The sequence below is a fragment of the Vanessa tameamea genome, chromosome 8 (assembly GCF_037043105.1).
Source record: "Vanessa tameamea isolate UH-Manoa-2023 chromosome 8, ilVanTame1 primary haplotype, whole genome shotgun sequence".
Lineage (NCBI taxonomy): Eukaryota > Metazoa > Arthropoda > Insecta > Lepidoptera > Nymphalidae > Vanessa > Vanessa tameamea.
In genome coordinates this window covers 8,528,116-8,550,739 of record NC_087316.1, presented here as the reverse complement: position 1 = coordinate 8,550,739, position 22,624 = coordinate 8,528,116, and the positions used below count along the sequence as shown (strand labels likewise).

The window sequence follows — 22,624 nt, the reverse complement described above, 5'->3', positions numbered from 1 at the left end:
CTGGGGTGCAATACTATTGTACTGTGTATATAAAAACTAGTCTGCTGAGATGTCAATACAGACTCTGTGAGCATGCGCAGTAACCTTATTCTTAAAGCAACGAAATCGACATAAACTCATCTGAATTCCACATCTCTGCGTCAGAGAAGAGTAATAACATCGCTGAATTTACGATAAAAATGGTACATATTGATCTTAAATACGTAAAAACTAAATAGACGTATCAAATGGTGAAAATATCTGGGATTAAAAGCAAAATGGGTAAGTACAGTGCCTTTATGTCATATCAAGTTGAAATTTTACTAAAGATATTTCGTTTTTGCACTATAAGTAGATAGCATTTCCCGTTTATATGTAACATTTTAAATTTACTAACGCAATATTATTCTTATTCTTAGCTATGAATTGTCAATTTATTATAATCATTCGCTAGTAGGTAACATACATAAACTATTAAATGAGCTGTTTAAAGTTGCAGACTATATGATTTAATTTACGTAAAATATTTTTTTAATAATAATTATAAATACATCGAAACTAATTCTTTTTTGCTTTTCTAATAATATTATCTGGATAAACAATATTGTAATAATAGTGTAAAGGTTTTGTAATGATTTCTATCAGCTTAATATAAGTGGTCAAATTGTCGATACATTAAAAAAACCTTAATAATATTGTGTAAATGCAGATAAAAAATATTCCCAAAAATATAGTGACGTAGAACCATAAGAATTACTTTGTTGAAATGTTTGAATTATTCATTTAAAAATAATTCCTGTGAATAACACAAGTAATAATGTAATTAAGCATATACCAGTTAAATTTGTTTACATCAAATAGGCATTCAGAGTTCTAGTCACGAACTTTGAAGTATGAATTATTTGATAGACGTGGGATATTAAAATACAATATTTCTCACGCAGTTTATACATCATATTCGTTTTACCTTGACAGCACCTCTATTACAATTAACAAAACAATTAGTTTTAAAAACATTGAACTATCCAGATGTGATGGTATCGCATCAGGCATGCATGCGTACTTTAGAATTTTTCATTCTGAAAAATATAAACAGTACCGATAATGTTTACCAAACATACACCGATCACAACAATATCATATATGCCTCGCACCGGCTACTGTGTCAATGAAATCATTGCTTTACAAACAGAACTCTATGGAACGATTCAAACATAAGTTGGCGGCTGGTATTAAAATTTTAAAATGTTTCATTACTCCCGGAGCAAGGTTAGTGGCTTGAAATCCGTCCTTAGTTTTTATTGTAACGACCTTCGAAGTTTGTGGTTTCTTCGTGATTTCATCAAGTAGTTAAAGCAACGTGCTAATTTTTAATAATGGTATATCTATTGAGACTATATTTTCGATGCATTGAAAGCGAAAATTAAGAAAGATTAAGAAGTATTGTGAACTACGTAATTTTAAAGACGACATATTAAAAAAATCTAAAATATTATTATCATCTCTACATACAATATGTGTTAAAATTTATTGTACATAACAACGTGTGCGTGTTTTGATGTGTAAAAGTATTTTTAGTTAAAGTTAAATAATGCATAATATGACATAATAAATAGTTTAACGAAAGGTAATATATATAATATATATCACTAGTGTCAAAACTTTACAGTTTTCCAGGAAACACCAATACTCGTAGGTTATTAATGGTAAAAAATAACTCGTTTACTATGCGAAGGTCTAAATTTATCAATTGCAATTACGACAAAAAAATATAAGGCAAGCCAATTAAAAATATGAAAAACAACGGAATATCTATCAGCACTATGTTGTAACGATCAAAAAATTTAATTCCGTTTGGATATCATCATATTCAATTGTTTCGCGAGTTAGATAAATCGTTCTAAGCTAGATAAGATAGATAAGGCATTGTTTTGAGTAAAAATATCGGTCAAACAAACCAGACTGCTAATAAATTTAAAAAAAAAAGTATGATCTAGGCCGAGAAGGCCATTTCTTAAAGATGAGATTTTTATTATTATTAGATAAAACTGTTCTTTTTCCAAATGAATGGCTGTTGGAAACTTGGAAAATGAAAGATGAGATAAATGGTGCGAAATTAAAAGAACGTAAACCATAATAGTGTCAGCAAAGATGAAGTGCAAAGTATCTTAACTATTTTAAGGCCATTATTTCGAATCGTTAAATCGTTGCCAATTATGCAAATACAGAGTATTACTTGAATGACGTCAGACCTTACCAAAAAACGAGATTGGCGAGTGGTGAAGAAGGAAGTGGTATAATTGTTGGTTAATAACAAACGTATCTTAAAACTACTGGATTCAATGTGACAATGATAGTCCTCCAACCTATTTGATTTGGTAATGTTACGATGAATCGTTTTAAGAACTAGTTTCTTCTTAAAATGATTGAATGCTTAAATTCCAACCAATACAGATCACAATACACGCTTGTTTGCCAGTGATTTTGATGATGAAGATTATCCTTTAAGATCTTCATTAAGAGGGTTAAAAGTAAGACCTCATAGGTCGGATATCTAATAGGTAGACGGACGGGCGAATTGGCCACCTAATGGCAAGTGTTTACCACCGCCAACAGACATTGGCACTATAAGAAATATATACCATTCCTTACATCACCAATGTGCCATGGTATGTCCCCTGTGCCTGCATTTACACTGCCTGTTTGGCAGTAGAACATCTGATGAGTGGTTGGCAACCCAGACGGGCTTGCAAAAAGCCCTACCACCAAGGGGTGCACCAACATGCTTGTGAATTGAAATTGGGTGGATCAAAATTACAAAAATATTCGGACAATGTCAATTCAATTTAAGATTAATGTGATTTTAAATGCCTTATATTTTATGAAAACTGAAAAAAAAATTTTTGACGAGGAAAATTTATCATGTGATTTCATCAAATTTATTCTGCCATATATTTTGTGGTAGTTATAAAAGTGTTACCATGTGCGATTGGACCTGTTGATTTTAATATGAATTTTTAATCTTCAAACGATGGTTAAATGTCATTTAAACGTTATTACGTTTATTTTTATTTGTTATTATTGATTTATACAAACTATTTTTTACTGTTATTATAGATATATTTTAAAATTGAAAAGGTTTAGTGACATTTGGTAATCAGTGATTACCGTTTTTTGTAAAGATATTGAGTACCCAATTTTATAATACCAGATATTCATCCATGTGCTATCAAAATGAAGTAAAAAAAAAACCTATAGACCTATTATATACATAGCAAATTATGCGTAGGTATTAAATTAAATAAAAAAAATTGTTAACTCCTCGGAGTAAATTTTGGGGCCGCTCTCATGTGGAGGTCCCAGGTCAGTTGCTTCGGTTGCCTTCTCCTGAGTCCGGCCCTAATTATGATCGAAAAAGAAATGGAGAAAAAAAAAAAGCTTATGCAGAAATGTTAAGAAACTGCATACTTATGAAGTTTTGTTTATATAAGTATCAATACCAATAATAAAAGGACAATGTAATCCTTGTCAAGTGGTGTTTGATGTTGTATGAAGAATAAAGAAAATGCACTATCCTAATTTTATGTTCAACCAGTTTTATGATTGAGTAAAAAAGTTTAATGTTATTTAAATACATTCTGTATTAAACTGAATACTAAAAATAGGCAGATTTTTATTTTAAAGCAAACTACTTTAATGTTTCGTGTACGTCAGCTTAAGACGGAATTAATTAAACCCAAACAAAAATATTGCATTATTAATTTTCTTTCTATGAATTAACTTTTCAGGTTCAAAAAGCTAAGGAGAAAAGTGAATATGAAATCAGTAAAAATAACGCTATGGATGGTAACAATTTGTTTGTGTTTCTTCATCCTTATAATATACCACCTCTACCATTTTTCATATGCACGGAATCATCATAAATTAAATGATTTTTCAATTTTACAACCACCATCGAGTACGAAACGGAATTACGATACACCCATGAGGCACATACCATTAAATGAGATTTACAAAGACATTTCCGACAATGAGGATTCTATTGAATTCGAAGAGACAAAACAAGGTGCTTATTTTTCATTTATTTTAAGAATCGAAATATACGATGCGAGCCGAAATAATATGATTTTTGCCATGTGACGTATTTAAATGCTAACTCATTGAGTACCTAACCATTTTATCTCATATTTTTATTTGATGTTTTCTAATACTATTCTCAAAGATTGCGAACAAAAAATATTTTAGGTGATGTACATACTGATGAAAATTAAGTTATTTACCAAATTTTGTTTAAAAAATAACAATTTTGATAATCTCTCAATGACGTTGGAATCCAAGAGTATCGTGAGATTTGTTCATTCAATATATGACATCATCGAATTTATATGTCGATAATTATAATTAAAACGATGAACATATTATTCGTGTGCTTATTCGTAGGTATGCCTAACAAGCCAAAACCAAATGGTTGATGTTACTTTTTAACAAATTAATTATGCGTAAGTTATCACCTAGTTTACAAAAGAAAACATTTAATGTTTTGATAACAGTTTACTTATTTTTTTTATAATACTGTACTTTTTATAGTTGTAATAAAATTTCAGTTTACATGATAGACACACCCGGCTGCCGAATCCCGATCGCAATGGTAAACTATTCGTCGATAAAAAAATGGAAAAGAGGATCGTGTGGAAATCGAGCTGTCTATTTGAAACGAGTTCAAGACTCTAGAATAAGAGCGTCGATAAAAGAAAAGAATATTAGAAAATATTTAAAAAGAACATCTAAATACAAATGTTGCTATAGATACTTTCAAAGATCGACAAGACCAGGCTTTGAGCACAGGAAGCTTCGGTAAGTTAGCATTACTTTAATTTTGAGGTTAATTGAAATTGCAGTGCAGTTTAATAGACTAAATGTTTTACGATTAAGCATCAAAATTATTCGTTGAGACTACTCCAAGCTTATTTTTATTTAAAATTTTGACGACCTGTATAAATTGGTGTGACCAAAAGTACTTGATATTATTATTATTATATCTCATAGTAGACACAATGACACAAAGAAAATTTCAAATTTGGCTAGGTACTTATTTTGTGAACCTCTTTTATTTCAGATACACAGAATGTAAAGATCTTAAGGACAGCGAACTATTTTTACTAGAGAGTGATTTTATAAATGTTCAGTGCTTCGAAGTTAATGCCTATAATAAATCACATCTCATTTATCAAGACGTGTACGCGTTCTGCCGAAAAATAAATACAACAAACATAGATAAAACGACAAAACAAAAAAGGAAATATAGCGTGCTAATATTAGGAATGGATTCAATGTCCTTGTCTCGTTTCGTTCAAACTATGACTCGAACTGTGACATATTTAAAAAACAATTTCTGGCCGGGCTTCAGAGGATACCATAAGGTAGAGTAAAACCTATGATGTTAGGATAAGGTTTATGAAATTCGAACACGAATAAAAATCAATATGATCGAAATTTTAATACAAGTATATTATTCCAATATTAATTATTATCTGTAATTATAACTTCCGGCTTTAGTTTTGAAAGACATTTTCGTTCAGAAAATCAATTGTACAATGGAAAAATTTTTTTTTTTTCAATACAGGAGTACAAGGCACACAAAACAATGTGCTTTTTATCATGTTACATAGAAAAAAGATACGCTGTTTAATAATCAGATGAATGTATTTTGTTTACTTTGTATGATTGTGTTATCATGTATGCGTAGGCTGAGATCGATTTACCTACATTAAATGTTTTATATTTTTATCGTTGAAACATTTTGGCATGAGTAACCAATTGAGTGGAAGTGCCATTTTTTTGGTATTTTCACCAACGAAGAAATATTATATATACAGTCAGTAATAGGCAAAATTAAAATATATTCGTAAATAATATGATTTTTTCGTTACAGCAAAAAGTTTTTGTGTTAAATATATTCATAAGAAACATTGATATTTTAGGTGGGTGATAACACGTTTCCAAACTTGATGGCAGCTTTAACCGGTCAAAATTTGTCAAATATTATCAGCAAATGTTCAAAAAAGATGGATCAGTGCAATGAATTACTTATTTGGAGCATTTTCAAGAAATCTGGTTACGTGACAGCTTACGGTGAAGATTATTTGCAATTGCCTGATATTTTCAGTAGAGACTATTTATTTCGTAGGTCGCCCACCGACCACTATATGAGACCTTTTTTTCTCAAGGGAGAACACGAGAAAAATAATCATTCCTTGTTGTGTTCTGGAAAAGTACCGTCTGGTCAGCAGCTACTAGATTACGCATACGATTTCGTTTTAACATACAGGGAAAGTCCTTTCTTCGGATTTTTCTGGATGAACTCCTTTAGTCATAACATAAATAACCATCCACAGGATGTAGACCAACTTTTAGAGGATTTCTTGAATCGTCTCACGTATACGGGAGTGTTAGACAAGACATTTATAGTATTTCTTAGCGATCACGGCATTCGTTTTGGCGAACATCGACTCACAGTAGAATCATATTACGACGATCGTTTGCCTTCTTTATTTTTATGGATACCAGAATTGTTTAAATATTACTATCCCCATAAGGTTAAAGCTATTTTATTAAACCAGTTTCGACTAGTAACCCCCTACGATTTATTTGATACTTTATACGAAATAAGTGAATTAACCAACGTTACTGAATCCGAGAGATACGATTATTCTTCTAGACATCAAAGTATATTCAGCATTATAAGCGCAAATCGCACTTGCCAGGACGTTGGCATTCATGATAAGTGGTGTAGTTGCCACAAATTGTATCCCCTTGACGTTGAAGACACGGAAGGAATTAAGAGCGTCTACTTCGTAGCAGGACGTATAAGAAAGAAAATAAAAAATATAAAAACAAAAAAATGTTGGAGTTGCATGAGTCTAGGCCTTCAAAATACAACCCGAATACATTTCTACTTTGATAACAATAAAGTAAACTTATATTATGTAGTAGCGTTTTCTATGAGGCCACGAAATATTTTCTATGAAGCTACCGTTGCTCGACAAGACACGAATATGAGTATTGTCGGTTCCATTAACATAATATCTCCATATAAAGGTTTTGGTGATTGCACAATTAACCACGAAGACAGAATCTTCTGTGTGTGCCAAAAAAATTTGGACTGTCGAATAAATTCAAGGCTATAAATATTTTTCTACTTTAATTTACAGGTCGTATTTTGTAAGAGTAAAAAATACTTAAGTGTTTTTAAATCAAACTGTGATAACATAACATTTATGTGTCTTTCAGAATTTTATTGACTAAAACGACTGAGTTCTTTTTCTTAATAATAAATTATTTTTACAACTTTCAAAGATTGTTTTTTTAATATCGTTTATCCACAACTTTTGTAGCTTCGAAGTGATACTTTTTATCACCACGTAGTCTTTGAAGCTACGTCAAGCATTCCTCAAAAAATAAACGTAAGTGAAACCGGATTATTTAATAAAAATAATTAATATATTTAAAACAAGGCTCATTTAGTAGTGCAAGCACCGTTTTTAGAACAAATCGTATTTTATTTTTTTTAAATAATTATTTGTAAAACACATTTTATCAATATAGATTTTCTTATTTAGCAGAGAAAACATAACGAATAGAGTATTACATAGAGACAGATCAATCTATGCTTACATATTTTCATTTATATCACACAAAATCAATACTGTCAATAAATTACCCGCTTTCCGTCCGTGTATGCTTATATGGAATGAGATAATTAATTAAAAAAACGTAAACCCATGATTTCCCAATTTGATTCACTGCATCATATCTTCCTCGTGTGATCTGTCCAGTCCATTTTCATGTATCAGTACTAACGGACGTACTATTTTTACATAGTTCACGATATACAGCATAATACATACGAAACAAAAGTTAGATATTGATATATTGATGTTAACTAAAAACGCCTTGTAAACATTCAATGAAAATGAACGTGTTTTTTTCACAATGAAAAAGTGTTAAAGTGCGTTTTGTATTTTCTATTTAAATCTGTCTTATAGTATAATGTAGTGATTTATTTTTTGTGTGCAATCATTTTCATATTTAAGAGGTAAGGATAATTTTTACACAATTTAATAATATTATATTCTTGATATATAAAATACTATTTTTCAGATGAATAATGTAAGCAATTTACATAGCTGTGATGATCGCGATGTTTAACTAGCCTTATTAAAACAATGAAATCTAATACTAATTAGGCCGATACAATTTTATTTGTAGTATGATTAAAAGGAAGTTTATATCATAAACCAAATTATTATTTATTTAAAATAAACTATAATATATTAAAAATTTTTCAAGGTACTTTGTTTGTAATTAAAAGTATCTTGTTACGTTCTATTAATGTGATGGTTTCCATATCTTCACCCTTCAACACTCAAAACACCTTTCATAAATTAAGAAGGAATAAGAACTAGATTTTTTTAGCTAGGTTTTTAAAGAAGAACATATTCACCTTAACATAATAGACAGATATATAAAAAAAAAAAAAAAATTTATAACAATAAAGTAAATAATCAAATGATTTGATTGAAAAAACTTTGAAATGAACGCAAAGGTGCAATCGAATTCCAAATTATAACCTAGTGCCTGAAAATATTAGACTCATACTTATACATAAAATCATACTTGGCATCATAATTTCAATCTCAAGAATCAACTGTCGCCAGTTTAATTTTCACCATTTTCGTAACGAAATAGACGTTGAGAAATACTTAGGTACTTCTAGCATTTTTGCCTAACACGGAGCAATCAGAAGCATTACAATCATGATTTATACAATAGTTAATTTTTAAGTTGTCTATTTTTGAAATACAGTAAAAACTAGTACATATAATATTTACTTTCAGCTCTCACGCTTGGCAGCGCATTAGCAATGTCAAGGTTTGGTCTTGAAGTGATCTTGTATCAAGAACATTATCAAATACTCTATTTAATTGTGATATACATTATAAATTAAAATCCTAGAAGGATGAGGTTTAGAGTTTTAAATAGTAATTTACTGCCTTAATAAGTAAGGTACGATTTTCCGGCAACAAATTTTCATTAGAACTATATTTTTTTAAGAAATACATGTTAAGTATATTTAATGGAGGTAAAATATAGATAGGCCTTTTTATCACTGAAATAGCGATCTCTTTCGATTTATTGAAGTACTTATATAATCGAATACTTAGAATAAAATAACTGCGTCAAAAGTAAACCAAAACAAACTAGTAGTAGTATTACTTACTATATAATTGGACACTGAACCAAGATGGTCCAGTGATTAAAACGCGTCTTAACCGATGATTGCGGCTTCAAGCCCAGGCAAGGATCATCGATTTTTATGTGGTTAATTTGTGTTCATAATACATCTCGTGCTCGGCGGTGAAGGAAGACGTGGTGAGGACGCACGTGCCTATATTCAATGCAATCCTGCCGCATTGGAGCATCGTGATGGAGTAAGCTCTAAACATTCCACACACCCACAAAGGGAGGGGAGGACTTAGCCCAGCATTGGGAAATTTACAGGCTGTTAATATACCTTACCAAATAGCATTTATATTGTCAGTACCTTCAACCTTCCTATGATAGATTATTCAACATTTCACAAATTTAATAATAGAAGAAACTATTGTAATTGATAACAATAAAACATCACTCATAACTACATAAAGTACACTTACAAAAACCATTCAGTAATCATTATAGATATTACTTGTTATTAAAATATTGAAGGTTTTCGACTCGACCTTGAATACAGATTATTCATAAAAATCTATTGTGATTGGTAAATAACGACGCAGTCCGCGTTCTTGTTGTAATAGTTTATAAAAATATATGTTCAAAGTAGTAATAAAATATTTATGGTATATCGTCATACGCTGCAATATATAAAATATATTTCTACATGATAATTAGTTTCGATTAAGCGTCAATTAAGAAAAAAAACGATTACAATTTACCTCAATTTAAATAATAATACATAGTGATTTACGTTACATAACCTAAAAAGGTGGACAAGCCTAAGAAGTTCTACTTCTTCGACGTAATTAATAATAGTTTTTAATTGCATACAAATAAATAATTACGATAAAATAATAATATTTTTTTTTTTTTTTTATGATAAAAATATTTTCTTCTTTTGTCATCACTACTATCACTTACAAGAAAATTTAAACATTCACAATTTATATTTGTATTAAAATAAACATCTACCTAATATTATATATGCGAAAGTAGCTCTGTATCTATTACCTCTACACGCTTAAACTTTAATTCAACCCTCGAGGAGGTAGGGTTATTTCGCGCGGGTAAAGTCGCAGATTCAGCTAGTTAATAATTTAACAAAGTAGGAATACTCACTGTTGCGTCACAGTATATTTACAACTATATTATGTATATTCACAGTAGCATTGATCACTTTGATAAAATCAATGATAATCATTGTATGTGCACAAGAATTAAGGATAAGCTTAGAACGCCAAGTTTCCGACTCCGCAAAGTCAATAAATCATTCTTTGGGCAAGGTATCCGCTTCTATAATAAAAATCCGCAGACATTTTTAACTTTGCCGTTTCATAGATTCAAATCAATTGTAAAAATACATTGGTAAAGAAGGCATATTATTCGATACAAGATTATATTGATGATAAAAAAGCGTGGAGTTAATGCTTGTTGACTTCCAGGCAGGAGACATAACATACATATATAATTGTATTTAACTAACATGACTGTATTTTTAGATATTGAAAAAGAGTAACTACTGAGTTTCTTGCCGGTTCTTCTCGGTAGAATCTACATTTCGAACCGGTGGTAGCTTTACTTTAAATAGTTTGTTAAATGACGATTCAAAAGTGCTTGTAAAAGTCTACTTGAATAAAGCATATTTTGATTGATTGATTGACTTGGTGGTTTTGCAAGCGATATCATCATGTAGATTTCATGTCACACTGCCCGCACATCATAATAATCCACCCTCATCATTTTTCATAACGCACCCAAGAAATATAACATCAAAAAATTAAATTTTGTAATAGATATTATAATAATTTATCGTTTTAGGACGAATAATTGCTCCATAATTTTTACGTTGAATTATTTTAGAATTTTATAATCAAAACTTATACGGAAAGGGCAGAAAAATAGACAATTTGCTGGCAACATGATGTATCCTTATCAAAACAAATAACAGTAATTTTAATCATTTTCTATTAATATAATAACATTACAATTGCTTTACGTTAATGTACCCATTTTATCATAGTTTATCACGTCCGGCCTTTATATATTTATTTCCCAATAGTTACCCCGTCCCAGTACTATGTCCTAGTTTTTGAAATAGGGCAACCCATAATATTTCTTACGTTTTATAAGTTCGTTAATGTGATGCTCTTAGTATTTAGTCAGAATAACCTATGTTATCGCTAATACCTAAAATCAATGTTGATTTCGGTACAAACTGTATTATCATCACAACTAAAAGAGTATTCACACTGTTATATAAACGTCCGTAATGCTCTATATACACATTTATCACAGTAAAGATATATATAGTCTTCTATTCAAATACATTTCTAAAAATTTCGTATCTAAAATCACAACCCACTTTTCGGGAGATATTATCTACATAGTGTAATTTACGGCAAATGTTGTTGAAACTTGACGACCTCCTTGGTCGAGTAGTGAGTACACCAGTTTTCTTGGGTACGCCACTCCGAGGTCCCGGGTTCGATTCCCGGCCGAGTCGATGTAGAAAAAGTTCATTAGTTTTCTATGTTGTCTTGGGTCCGGGTGTTTGTGGTACCGTCGTTACTTCTGATTTTCCATAACACAAGTGCTTTAGCTACTTACATTGGGATCAGAGTAATGTATGTGATGTGGTCCAATATTTATTTATATATTATTATTATATTTTAAACTTGAAAGAAGTATCGTTATCGTATCGGTACGATTACGATGTTTCTTAAGCATATCGGAGCAAAATTTCTTGTTTCTTGTAACTTTAATATAAGCAAAAGTCAGTATCGTATCCAGTTGCAGGTGATTATTGGTGGTAATAGGTGGTTTATTGCAACCTTCATGGGCACTTTACAGACCCATATCCCATAGGCCGTTGCGCACACTGATAATTTAAAAATACTTCAACACAAATAAAATAAACTTGCATTTAATTGGAATAGGCGGAAATGGCCCAGTGGTTAGAACACGTGCATCTTAACCGATGATTTCGAGTTCAAACCCAGGCAGGCACCACTGAATTTTCATGTGCTTAATTTGTGTTTATAATTCATCTCGTGCTCGGCGGTGAAGGAAAACATCGTGAGGAAACCTGCATGTGTCTAATTTCAACGAAATTCTGCCACATGTGTATTCCACCAACCCGCATTGGAGCAGCGTGGTGGAATATGCTCCATACCTTCTCCTCAAATGGAGAGGAGGCCTTAGCCCAGCAGTGGGAAATTTTCAGGCTGCTTATGCTTATGTTAGGCGGAAACTAAATTTATTAAAAAAATTATGTTCTATACGTATAAACTGTATGAATTATACATAAATTGTTCCAGAAAATAAATACTGGAGAGCGAAAATTTTGAATTTTTCCTCAGGCGCTCATGACCATAATTTCCAAACCTAGTCCTTGTACCTTAAATGTAGTTTTTTATTAAATATTAATTTAGTAACATTATTAAATCTTATTTCTTCCTTATATCTTTTCTTCGTAAATATAATAATAAATTATTTCGTATTTACAAGAGTAAAGTTAAATAAGCAAATTTATTAAACATGTTAATAGCATTTGTATATGATTTCAGTGCTATGTTGACGCCAGAAACATGGATAACGTAAGAAATTTTAAATTTCTATTATTGGGTTCGTTTGTTGTGACAATAGTCTACACTATATATCCCAAGTTATATATAGGCACGAGTGAGCCTATCCAGAAATACAGACAAGAAAATTTTATACAATTTTACAATGGTAAGTTTATCTGTAAAATAAACCAAAAACCTGTAAAGTAAAAGAAAAAGAAAGAAAAAACCTACCCACCAAATGCTTACATATATTTTGATTTCGTTTTGAATAGGAAATGTTTTTAATAGTTATATTATATTATTATTCTTCTCATGTCAGAAGAGTTTTCTTTTCCGAAACGGTGGTAGTGTTTAATTTGACAATCAACAAGTAGGTGTAATGCTTCTAAATTGAATAAAGGAATTTGATTTGATTTGGTTATGATTTTGACTTTGCCAATATAATGTTTGTACTAACATATAGTTTTTTTAGTTATAGTTTCTACTACTTTCTTAAAGTGTTTAGGTTTGTTAGGTTAAATAATAGCAATACTATATACATAAGTTATGACTCTCTCGTCAGCTTAGTGGCCGCATCGTACAAATTTGTTTGCACACAAACTTATTTATTATAATATGTGCTTCGTATTTCACAGACGTGGCCAAAATTTAGTAGGATTGATATCGTTTATTGTGATTCATTATCACACCAAATTGAAATTTCTCATTAAACAAATATAGTAAAATAAATGTAAACAATATTTATAACAATATTAAATATTCAGTGATAATAATATCCTCTTAATTAATTTTCGCCAACTATTCTATTAAATAGGCTCTACATATTTGAAGTTACCCTAATAAGAGATAAGAATTGGTAGGAGGTACAGAACATAAATGCCATACAGCATATAGTTTTAAATATTTAACAAGTAATTACTTTACAGGTACTGAAGATTTCTTAATAGACACGCCTGGATGTTTCATACCAAATTATATGAAAACCATGAAATTCAAAGAAGTGCACGATACCAAGAAACGGTGTGGTGAACGAACAGTATTTATTAAGAAGATATCAAATGACGTAGTATTGTTTACAATCAACGAAATTAAAATGAGATATTATACAAAGAAGAAGTATTCATGTTGCTTCCAATTCGCTGGTCCGTCTTATGTTTCAGGAAAGATAGATTATACTTCATTGAGGTAGGAATTTTATGAAGTAAATATTATTGGTGTTAGGGGTCCACTCATCACATATTCGACCGCCAAACAACAATATTTAGTATTGTTGTGTTAGGGTGAGCGACCCAGTGTAACTACAGGCATTAGGGATATAACATCATCATTTCCAAGGTTGGTGGTGCATTGGCAATCTAAGAAATCGTTATTCTTAACGCAAATGTCTATGGCCGGTGATCACTTGCCATGAGGTGGCCCCACTTGATCGTCCGCTTACCTATAGTACTTATATAAACGTGATATCACTAATATTTGTTATTATTATTATTATAACAGTGAAAAGTATTTTTATTTATTATCTATGAAATTTGGTCTTATATTCATTTAATACTTTCTATGGAGGGTAAAAGTAAGGGGAGGGTAGAAGTAAGGAGAAGTAATTTGATCTTCACCCGCAAACGAGTCTACCGAATAGTAGTAAAAAGTAAATTCAATCCCAGAATGGGGCTAGAGTGTATTAACTATCTGAAATTAACATTTATGTATTTTCTAAATGGGATTTATACATTTGATTAACAACATTCAAAAGAGCCCTTTTTGAAGATATTCGACTTTCTCAGTCTCATTTTGGTTTACTCTACTTAGCTCCAGCAGCACCATCAGCACCATCGAAATAAAAAAATATTTCAACATGGGACACTTTTTATAAAGAAAAATACATGTCTCCATTCCTCCGCTCTCCACAGTACTTCCGTTAATATAGTCAGTACGCCCACTCTCCCTAGGATTGATTGTATCAATACACTGTTCATAACTTATCTGCTATTACGTCATTTGTAATTACTACTTATAATTAATATTTATGTAATATGTCAAATTATTACTAAATCTATCAGTCCCGCCTTCGCGTAGGTAAAATTCATACAAAATTACATTAAATATACCCTACTTGTAAATAATATTATCATCACTGAAATTAAAATAACATAATAAAGTAGATTCATTTATTAAGGTAGATTCATTTATTTATTTGAAACACCCTCGGCATAATCAGAAAAACAATCAAAAATACACGAACTGATGCAGTGTGATACACCACTACAGGTATTTATAACACTAGTGAATAACAATAAATACCTAACATATCAAAATATTATTTATTTCATCAATAATGTAATGAATCACGTTCAATTAACAATTACGAAGAAAGTAAGCATATGATAATATTGTTCTTGATTGATAATAATTACTAACTTCAACTCAAGAATTCTTTAATTGTGTTAGTAGGTGTGCTATTTATCTTTAATTCAATTTAAATAAATATATATTATATATATATTAGTATTTAAATTATATTCACATTTTTTTATCTTAACGAAGGCATCTTTAACGAATTTTCATGAGTTCGACTATAAATATCGATATGGATAGGTAAAAACCCCTATTTTTAACGGCCGTACATAAATAATGTAGATGCTATTTTGTAATATCATACGAGATATTTAAACAATGTATTTGTAAGGTTTGTAGGGTTTAATTATAAATTATTTTTACTAATATTAGCAAGACTACGCATAGCATACTCTTACGAACGAATTTAATGGTTTTTTTTATAACAAATAATATGTAATAATTCTTATGGCTAAGTCACAATACAGAAAACATTAATTTTATAACATTCCAAACATGGTATAATTGCTTGTGAACCTTGGGTTTGAGGTGTAGAGTCAATAGGTACCTACATTCCGGAGATATTGGAAAACAAACGTATTTCACTATTTTTCTTTCATTTACGAGACACCAATCTGACTTAGATGACTGTTTAATTTTATATTGTTTTTTTTTAGATATTCAAGTTGTATAGATTTTAAAAATGGAACGGAAACAGTTCTGAAGGAGGAAGTAATAACTGTAAAGTGCACACACAATTCAGATAAAAAACTGATAATCTACGAAGACGCATATGCAATACTGAAAAAAATTAAAAGAACTTATGAAAAACGGGATGACGAAAGACCTTGGAACATTTTAATATTAGGAATGGATACCATTTCAAGAGGTCGTGCTTACAGCAGTTTGCCAAAAACAACTGATTATATGTTAAGACACGACTGGTTAGACTATAGAGGATACCAAAAGGTAACAAGGTACCTAGAAATATGTAATATCGCTTAATCATTTTTGAAGTTACTTTGATTCACCATCGCCATACTACTAGTAGAGGAGCTAACACGCGGTACCTATTCTGAATTCGGAATATCAAACTTTTAATATTAAATAAGAAAAAATATTCATTAATTAATAGAAATTTTAATAATAATAATAAATAAATATTGGACCACATGACATACATTACTCTGATCCCAATGTAAGTAGCTAAAGCACTTGTGTTACGGAAAATCAGAAGTAACGACGGTACCACAAACACCCAGACCCAAGACAACATAGAAAATTTAATTAAACTTTTTATACATCGACACGGCCGGGAATCGAACCCGGGACCTCGGAGTAGCGTACCCATGAAAACCGGTGTAAAGACTACTCGACCACAGAGGTCATCAAAATAAGTATTATTAATATTAATTTAAACTCAGTTTATTTATTGTTATTTGATTTTTTTATACAGTTTTAATTTCTTATTTCTATTGAAGTTTTTTAAAAAAAGTTCAGTTACATAAATTGAGTTATATATTTACAGATATATATAGGTGTTTTTAATTGAACATATTATTAGAATTACTAAACTGTGTTAAAGAAAATCACTACATTGCGTTGATAAAACTACGTTGTAACCTGCATGGAATCCCATTCGTGAGAAATTATAAATTATTATTATATCAGCCTCAATACATAGCTATATAGTATAATATATATCCAGAAATAATGATTTTGTCTTAACGATTTTATTTTCATTATTATTTAATATCACAAATTTACAGGTAGGATACAACACATTCCCGAATGTAATGTCTTTATTGACTGGCAAGAACATGTCAACAATATACAAAGCCTGCTCATCGGGCATGGATAAATGCAACCATATGATTTTATGGTCACAATTTCAAAAGGCCGGTTACGTAACCGCTACTGGTGAAGATTACTTGAGACTACCAGACACTTTTGGTAAATACGGATATAAAACGTCACCCACTGATCATTACTTACGGCCACTCTTTCTGACAGGAGAACATTCGTATGGGAATCTTGTATGCACGAAGAAAATGGCATCGCCGAATCACATCCTCGATTACGCTACAGCGTTTTCAGATACTTACAAAGACGATAAATTCTTTGGGATGTTTTGGTTTAATTCATATAGTCATAATCTAGAGAATAAACCTCAACTCATTGATGATGCAATCGTTAATTTCTTCAATAACCTCAACAGCTCAGGCGTAATGAACAATACTTTTATACTTTTCTTAAGCGATCATGGAATGCGGTACGGCAAAATGAGAGAACAAGTCGAATCGTATTACGCGGAACGTCTACCGATGCTTTTCATGTGGGTCCCTGACGATTTCCGAAAAATGCACTTACAAGAATACACAAATTTAGAAATCAATCAAAATCGTTTAATAACGCCGTATGACTTACGCTTAACACTATGGGACATAATGGTCAAGTCGAAAATTACAACAGATAAAATTGATTCTGAAGCTTGTCCAAAGTGTGATAGCATTTTTAATGAAATAAGTCCATATAGAAATTGCGCAGACGCAAACGTCGACGAAAAATGGTGCACGTGTCATACAATGAAAAGCGTCGATCAAAAAGATAAAGACGTAAAACTTAGTATCGATTTCGTTGTAACATATTTACAAAATAAAACCAAATATATAGAGACGACTTCGTGCATGAAATGCGCAGTGTTAAGTTTAAAAACAATTTTACGAACGCACACATACCGCGACGAATCTTTTAACAGCACATATTTTGTATTAGCATTATTGATGACTCCAGCCAATATCGGTTATGAAGCTACGATTGTAAAACGTAATGGAGAATTGAGTATCATGCAGCCTACTTATACAATAACAAGTTATAACACCAGAGGTAATTGCGTTATTGAACCAAATCATCGTTCCTATTGTGTTTGTGAAAAAACAGCCAAATGTAAAATTAAACACTAAAAAGTTTTTATTGTTATTTTATTTTCAACTAAATAAAATTATCTTATTACATATAACGTCAAGAAAATACACATCTGGTGTAAAAAAAAAAACAACCATAATCGACGAGAGAAATCATTAAATGACAAAATACATGTCTAATACTTATTATGAATGACTGAAGCACCATAACTATTTTAAATAATCATAAATAACGATGGCAAGAGAACTGCTTTAATGGTACTCATTAGCCAATCATATTTTTTTTTTAGTTATAGTTACAAAAATCTTAAATATTAATGTATTACACATTGGAGTTATTAGTTCTATGTAAGGCTTTTGACTAAATTGTGCAAGATAAAATTTGACATTCTTTAACCATTCCAACATGGACACTTACAATTGTTTAAATAGTCTACACATATCTTACTAAAATAGTTTTAAAGAACAAATAGCACTCTATGCCTAAGTATGTAAATACATATTTTTACTTAAGATATTTTCAAAGAACATTATTATTTAGTGCGTCGCTTTCACAGTGGCATTAAAAAGACGCAAACGTTACCTATTAGTAATTATATATGTATATATAAAATTAATATAATGAATTAGAATGAAACTCAAAAGGCACGGATGCGACGCAGGGATGTGAGAAATTTAATAAAAAAAATGCCAAATACATAAATACTAACATAGTATTAAATAAATAATTTGAACAATTGATATACATTTACTTCATTAATGTTGAAGTTGAATTACCAACTTATGTTTTGACATGGGCATAAAACAGAGCAACAGCACCATAGCTAACAAAAATGACCATTCTCTAGGAAAACGCAATCTACCTATCAAAATATGTATGTAACGTCAAGCTGCGTACGGATAGCGCGTTCCTGTGTTACGCGTAGTTGGGAAACACTGTCCACGCGTATATTGGATACGCGTACAGCGCCTGTGCGGACCGTCGCGGCCCGCGAACCTGTACGCGAGGTCAATCGATCCAGTTACTGTGCTATCCCATAAGACCCGATGAAATTCATAAAGTTGAATCAATTTGATAATATTTTTTATATTGAAACTCGAAGAACTCGCGTGTCTATTCATTACGCCGTCCAAATAAAGCGTACACGGTCGTGTGCGTCTTCTTTGACGCGCGACCAAAAACCGACAGACGCGACGGCGGTATGCGTTCCCCAAGAGTGTACGCGTAGCTACAGGTACGGATATGGCGTTCCGGACACGAGTAAACTGACTACGCATACCAGTGTACGCGCTATCCTTACGCACCTTTATAAGTGCAGACAGTTCGCGTCAGGTATCTTCAACGCTCTTAAATCAGACGAAAGGAAAGCGATTTCAAATGTTTTTCACATCTAAAATAAATATCTTTGATATATTCGACTATAATTCATAAAACGATGGCCTTCTTTTTTTAATAGTTAAAAACTTTAATTAGAAAAAATGTTTATGAATGTATTCTGTTATAAGCACACAGGACGCAAGCACGCATCGAACTTATAATAGTCACGTACATACTCGACACCATATTTTATTCAACAGCAAAGTAACATAATTTTGACTACAGAGAAACATACTAACATGAAGTGATATTTTTTAATTAATAAAAAGGTATGCACCAGTAACTACAGGCAAAGGGGACATAATATCTTTGTTCCCAAGGTTGGTGGTGCATTGCTTTATAATAAATGGTTAAAATATCATACGGCGTCAATATTCATTGAGTAGGGGGTCCACTTACCATCATGTGGCCCATATGCCCTTCCATCTACTTATAACATAAAAAAGGAGACTGGCAAAAGGGCCATCTGGTGGTAAGTGATTACCACTACCCAAAGCATTGGCTCTGTGAGAAATACTAACAATCTAAGAAAAACATCTTAAGATGACCTGTAGTTACAACTTACACCACCAAACTCAACCTTCAAGCCAGAACATAAAATAATAATATTGCTATATAGTTGTAGGTTACGATGAGTGGGTACCTAGCCAGTCAATATACACCTACAACCAAATAGTTTGTACATACATTTTTGTATTTCGAACTTTTATACCCTTCTACTGGTCAGCTAGCCAGCAGCTCTATGCATTCTCTATGGATATGTAAAGGCTTAAGGGATAGTTTCTCTCTCTACAATATTATTCACCTTATAAATATATGAAACCAAGTCAATGACTAAGTTATATTACACAATAAAAGTGAAAATACTGTTAATTCTATTATTTGAACTTTTAGTGACAAGATTATCTTTATAATGTATTCCCATTTTGTAAAAAAAAAAATTGGAATCTAGTTTTATATAAGCTAAATAGATTCATTAAAGAAAACAATTATAATACTTTAATTTATTGCATAAATTGTCACTTGTAGATCTATTTTGAACAATATACATTTATTCAATGACAAAATCATTTGCTCATTTGCAATTTTTTCTATTTTATGTAAACAATGGCACCAGAAATATGTTTAACTTGAATTTATTTAAAAAGCTTAGTCTTCTAGTCATCTATTAAAATATATATGCATATATTATAGAACAAATACTTTTTCTAAAAATTATGGAAAATAACTATTTACCTTGCATTCTTCTTTAATTATTTTTTTAATTAAGCTAGAGTTGTCTTAGATATAAGAGGTGAATGTGGAATACTAGGAAATATCACAAACAATGAAAGCTGCGCCAAGGCCAAGACAACACCAATAAAATTTGGTACCTAAAAAAGAAAAACATGTTACACACTCCTATTATAATTAAAGTTTAATAATTCCATAGAATTAAAAGAATTTACCGATAGATATATATCTTCTTCTATTACACCATAAACAAACCACAGACTTGACACAATCAATGACATGAATATCATTGGAAAAGGAAGACAATCTGTACATTTTGTTCTAATAACATAAAAAAGCTTGATCATTGGTGCAGCAATTGTTAACAAAGTAAGAGAACAGGCTGATAACCCTGAAAAAGAACAATAGCATTGTAACTTAATACTTTATCTTTTCATATATTGCTTATTTATTGAATTAGTTATCATCACTATCAACTCACTACTTTACAGATAAAATTAACAACTAAACAGGTAATCATACTAAGTGATATAGTATATTTTAAGGTGTAATTAATATTGAATCTATATGTCTGTTTTGTTTTAATTAATATTAGTTATATAGATATCTGTCATTGTGGGTTTGTTATTTCTGGACTGTTAGGATGGTATAATGATATATGAATGAGGACCATAAGTTAATTAGTTTAGAACTAATTTATTTTATTATAAATAAATAATTAATTAACTCCCACTGTAAATAGGCTCTTTTGTATCACTAAAGGTAAACTTAAATAAATGTTTTATTTTGAATCAGCATGTGTGGATCAAATTCAGCAATTCAATTTTAAGCTTGTTTTAACCAACCAATTGAGCTGAAATTTAGCAAATTTGTTTGATGATGATAACAATACAAAAACAAAATATTATTCATTCAATTAAACTCCTAAAAGATACTTATGGACTTATTACAGTATTGAATAACATGGAAAGCTACCACTAGTCTAGAACATAGATTCTACTGAGAAGAACCAGAAGGAAACTTAGTGATTAAAAATTAATTTTATTTATTCTAGTACATGGAATTAAGTAGAAGCTTATTTTAAATAGTCATTTTATAATATAATCAAGCATACAAACCTAATCTACTCAAAAGTACTTCATTGTCTTCCTCCACTGACATATAGCCAATTGTGAAGACATATATTGTAATAGACAGTAAAAATTGCCTTAACACAGATGTTTTCTTGATAGTGTAAATATAAAATACTAAAACATATGAGACCGTTAAAACTATACCAAAACTATTAACTAAAATTATTTTATTGTCCTGTTTTGTCAGTCCATACAAAAGCCAGAGACCCGATCTGTAATAATAAACCGTTAAATTTTAAGTCACGTCTTATTTCATAAATAATATTACAAATGATATTTTACTCACGATATAAAGCCGCATATAAAAGGTAGCGGCGAAGATTCTGATGTTGTCCCATTAACCACATATTGTTTGCAAACGAGACTAAAAGAATTAGAAAAACGTAATATAATTTACGTAGCCTCTTCTATGTAAATTAGTTTAGAATGGAATAATCAAGATTTAAAATCATAAATATCACGTACGAGCCAGATAAAAATTGTAGTATCGTAGTTATAACTGCTAAACTTGACACAAGATCTTTTAAGTCTGATAGGTACATCTTCTATAATTCATAAATTATAATTTATTCTAAAAAGGAACAATACACTAGCTGATTATTTAAATATAACTAAACATTGCGCCGAACTTAACATGTAAACATTTGATACGCATTGTGCAGTGTGCACAACAGTCCAACGTCAGCCTTCAAAACTCTTTAACACAGATTAAATACAAATTAAAATAATATAATATTTATTTTGATAGCCCTAACAATATTTATTTCACCGTCTAGATTATGCAAACGATAAATCCATGGAAGC

General features: G+C 30.7%; 3 protein-coding genes across 4 annotated transcripts; 2 read left to right on the top strand and 1 right to left on the bottom strand.

The window, feature by feature from the left end:
• The first annotated feature begins 79 nt into the window (after positions 1-79).
• LOC113400019 (uncharacterized) lies at positions 80-7,334 on the top strand. Of its 2 annotated transcripts, none has more exons than XM_026639379.2 (5): positions 80-261; positions 3,768-3,825; positions 4,584-4,833; positions 5,096-5,399; positions 5,961-7,334. In XM_026639379.2, exons 2-5 carry the CDS (start codon positions 3,819-3,821, stop codon positions 7,164-7,166), a joined length of 1,767 nt encoding a protein of 588 aa, XP_026495164.1. In that variant the 5' UTR covers positions 80-261; positions 3,768-3,818; the 3' UTR covers positions 7,167-7,334. The 2 variants fall into 2 exon arrangements, with proteins under 2 accessions (XP_026495164.1, XP_026495163.1); XM_026639378.2 differs by having other exon boundaries at positions 3,768-4,045.
• Positions 7,335-7,808: 474 nt separating this feature from the next.
• Positions 7,809-18,122, top strand: LOC113400020 (uncharacterized). The gene is made up of 5 exons (XM_026639380.2): positions 7,809-8,074; positions 12,822-12,987; positions 13,748-14,006; positions 15,830-16,121; positions 16,922-18,122. Exons 2-5 carry the CDS (start codon positions 12,843-12,845, stop codon positions 18,113-18,115), a joined length of 1,890 nt encoding a protein of 629 aa, XP_026495165.2. The 5' UTR covers positions 7,809-8,074; positions 12,822-12,842; the 3' UTR covers positions 18,116-18,122.
• Positions 18,123-20,146: 2,024 nt separating this feature from the next.
• Positions 20,147-22,533, bottom strand: LOC113400023 (sugar transporter SWEET1). The gene is made up of 5 exons (XM_026639385.2): positions 22,286-22,533; positions 22,107-22,184; positions 21,806-22,032; positions 20,903-21,078; positions 20,147-20,827 (listed from the first exon to the last, which is right to left on the bottom strand). The coding sequence occupies exons 1-5, from the start codon at positions 22,360-22,362 to the stop codon at positions 20,720-20,722; spliced, it is 666 nt and encodes a 221-aa protein (XP_026495170.1). The 5' UTR covers positions 22,363-22,533; the 3' UTR covers positions 20,147-20,719.
• Between the last annotated feature and the right edge of the window lie 91 nt (positions 22,534-22,624).

Bases quoted from the DNA above. Each gene is read 5' to 3' on its own strand.
- LOC113400023 (XM_026639385.2), bottom strand. From the start codon at position 22,362: ATGTACCTATCAGACTTAAAAGATCTTGTGTCAAGTTTAGCAGTTATA. The intron at 22,185-22,285 runs GTACGTGATATT...TAATTCTTTTAG, and splicing joins CTACAATTTTTATCTGGCTC to TCTCGTTTGCAAACAATATG. The intron at 21,079-21,805 runs GTTTGTATGCTT...GTTCTTTTTCAG, and splicing joins AGTACTTTTGAGTAGATTAG to GGTTATCAGCCTGTTCTCTT.
- LOC113400020 (XM_026639380.2), top strand. From the start codon at position 12,843: ATGGATAACGTAAGAAATTTTAAATTTCTATTATTGGGTTCGTTTGTT. The intron at 12,988-13,747 runs GTAAGTTTATCT...ATTACTTTACAG, and splicing joins TTTTATACAATTTTACAATG to GTACTGAAGATTTCTTAATA. The intron at 16,122-16,921 runs GTAACAAGGTAC...ACAAATTTACAG, and splicing joins ACTATAGAGGATACCAAAAG to GTAGGATACAACACATTCCC.
- LOC113400019 (XM_026639378.2), top strand. From the start codon at position 3,796: ATGAAATCAGTAAAAATAACGCTATGGATGGTAACAATTTGTTTGTGT. The intron at 4,046-4,583 runs GTGCTTATTTTT...ATAAAATTTCAG, and splicing joins ATTCGAAGAGACAAAACAAG to TTTACATGATAGACACACCC. The intron at 4,834-5,095 runs GTAAGTTAGCAT...CTTTTATTTCAG, and splicing joins TTTGAGCACAGGAAGCTTCG to ATACACAGAATGTAAAGATC.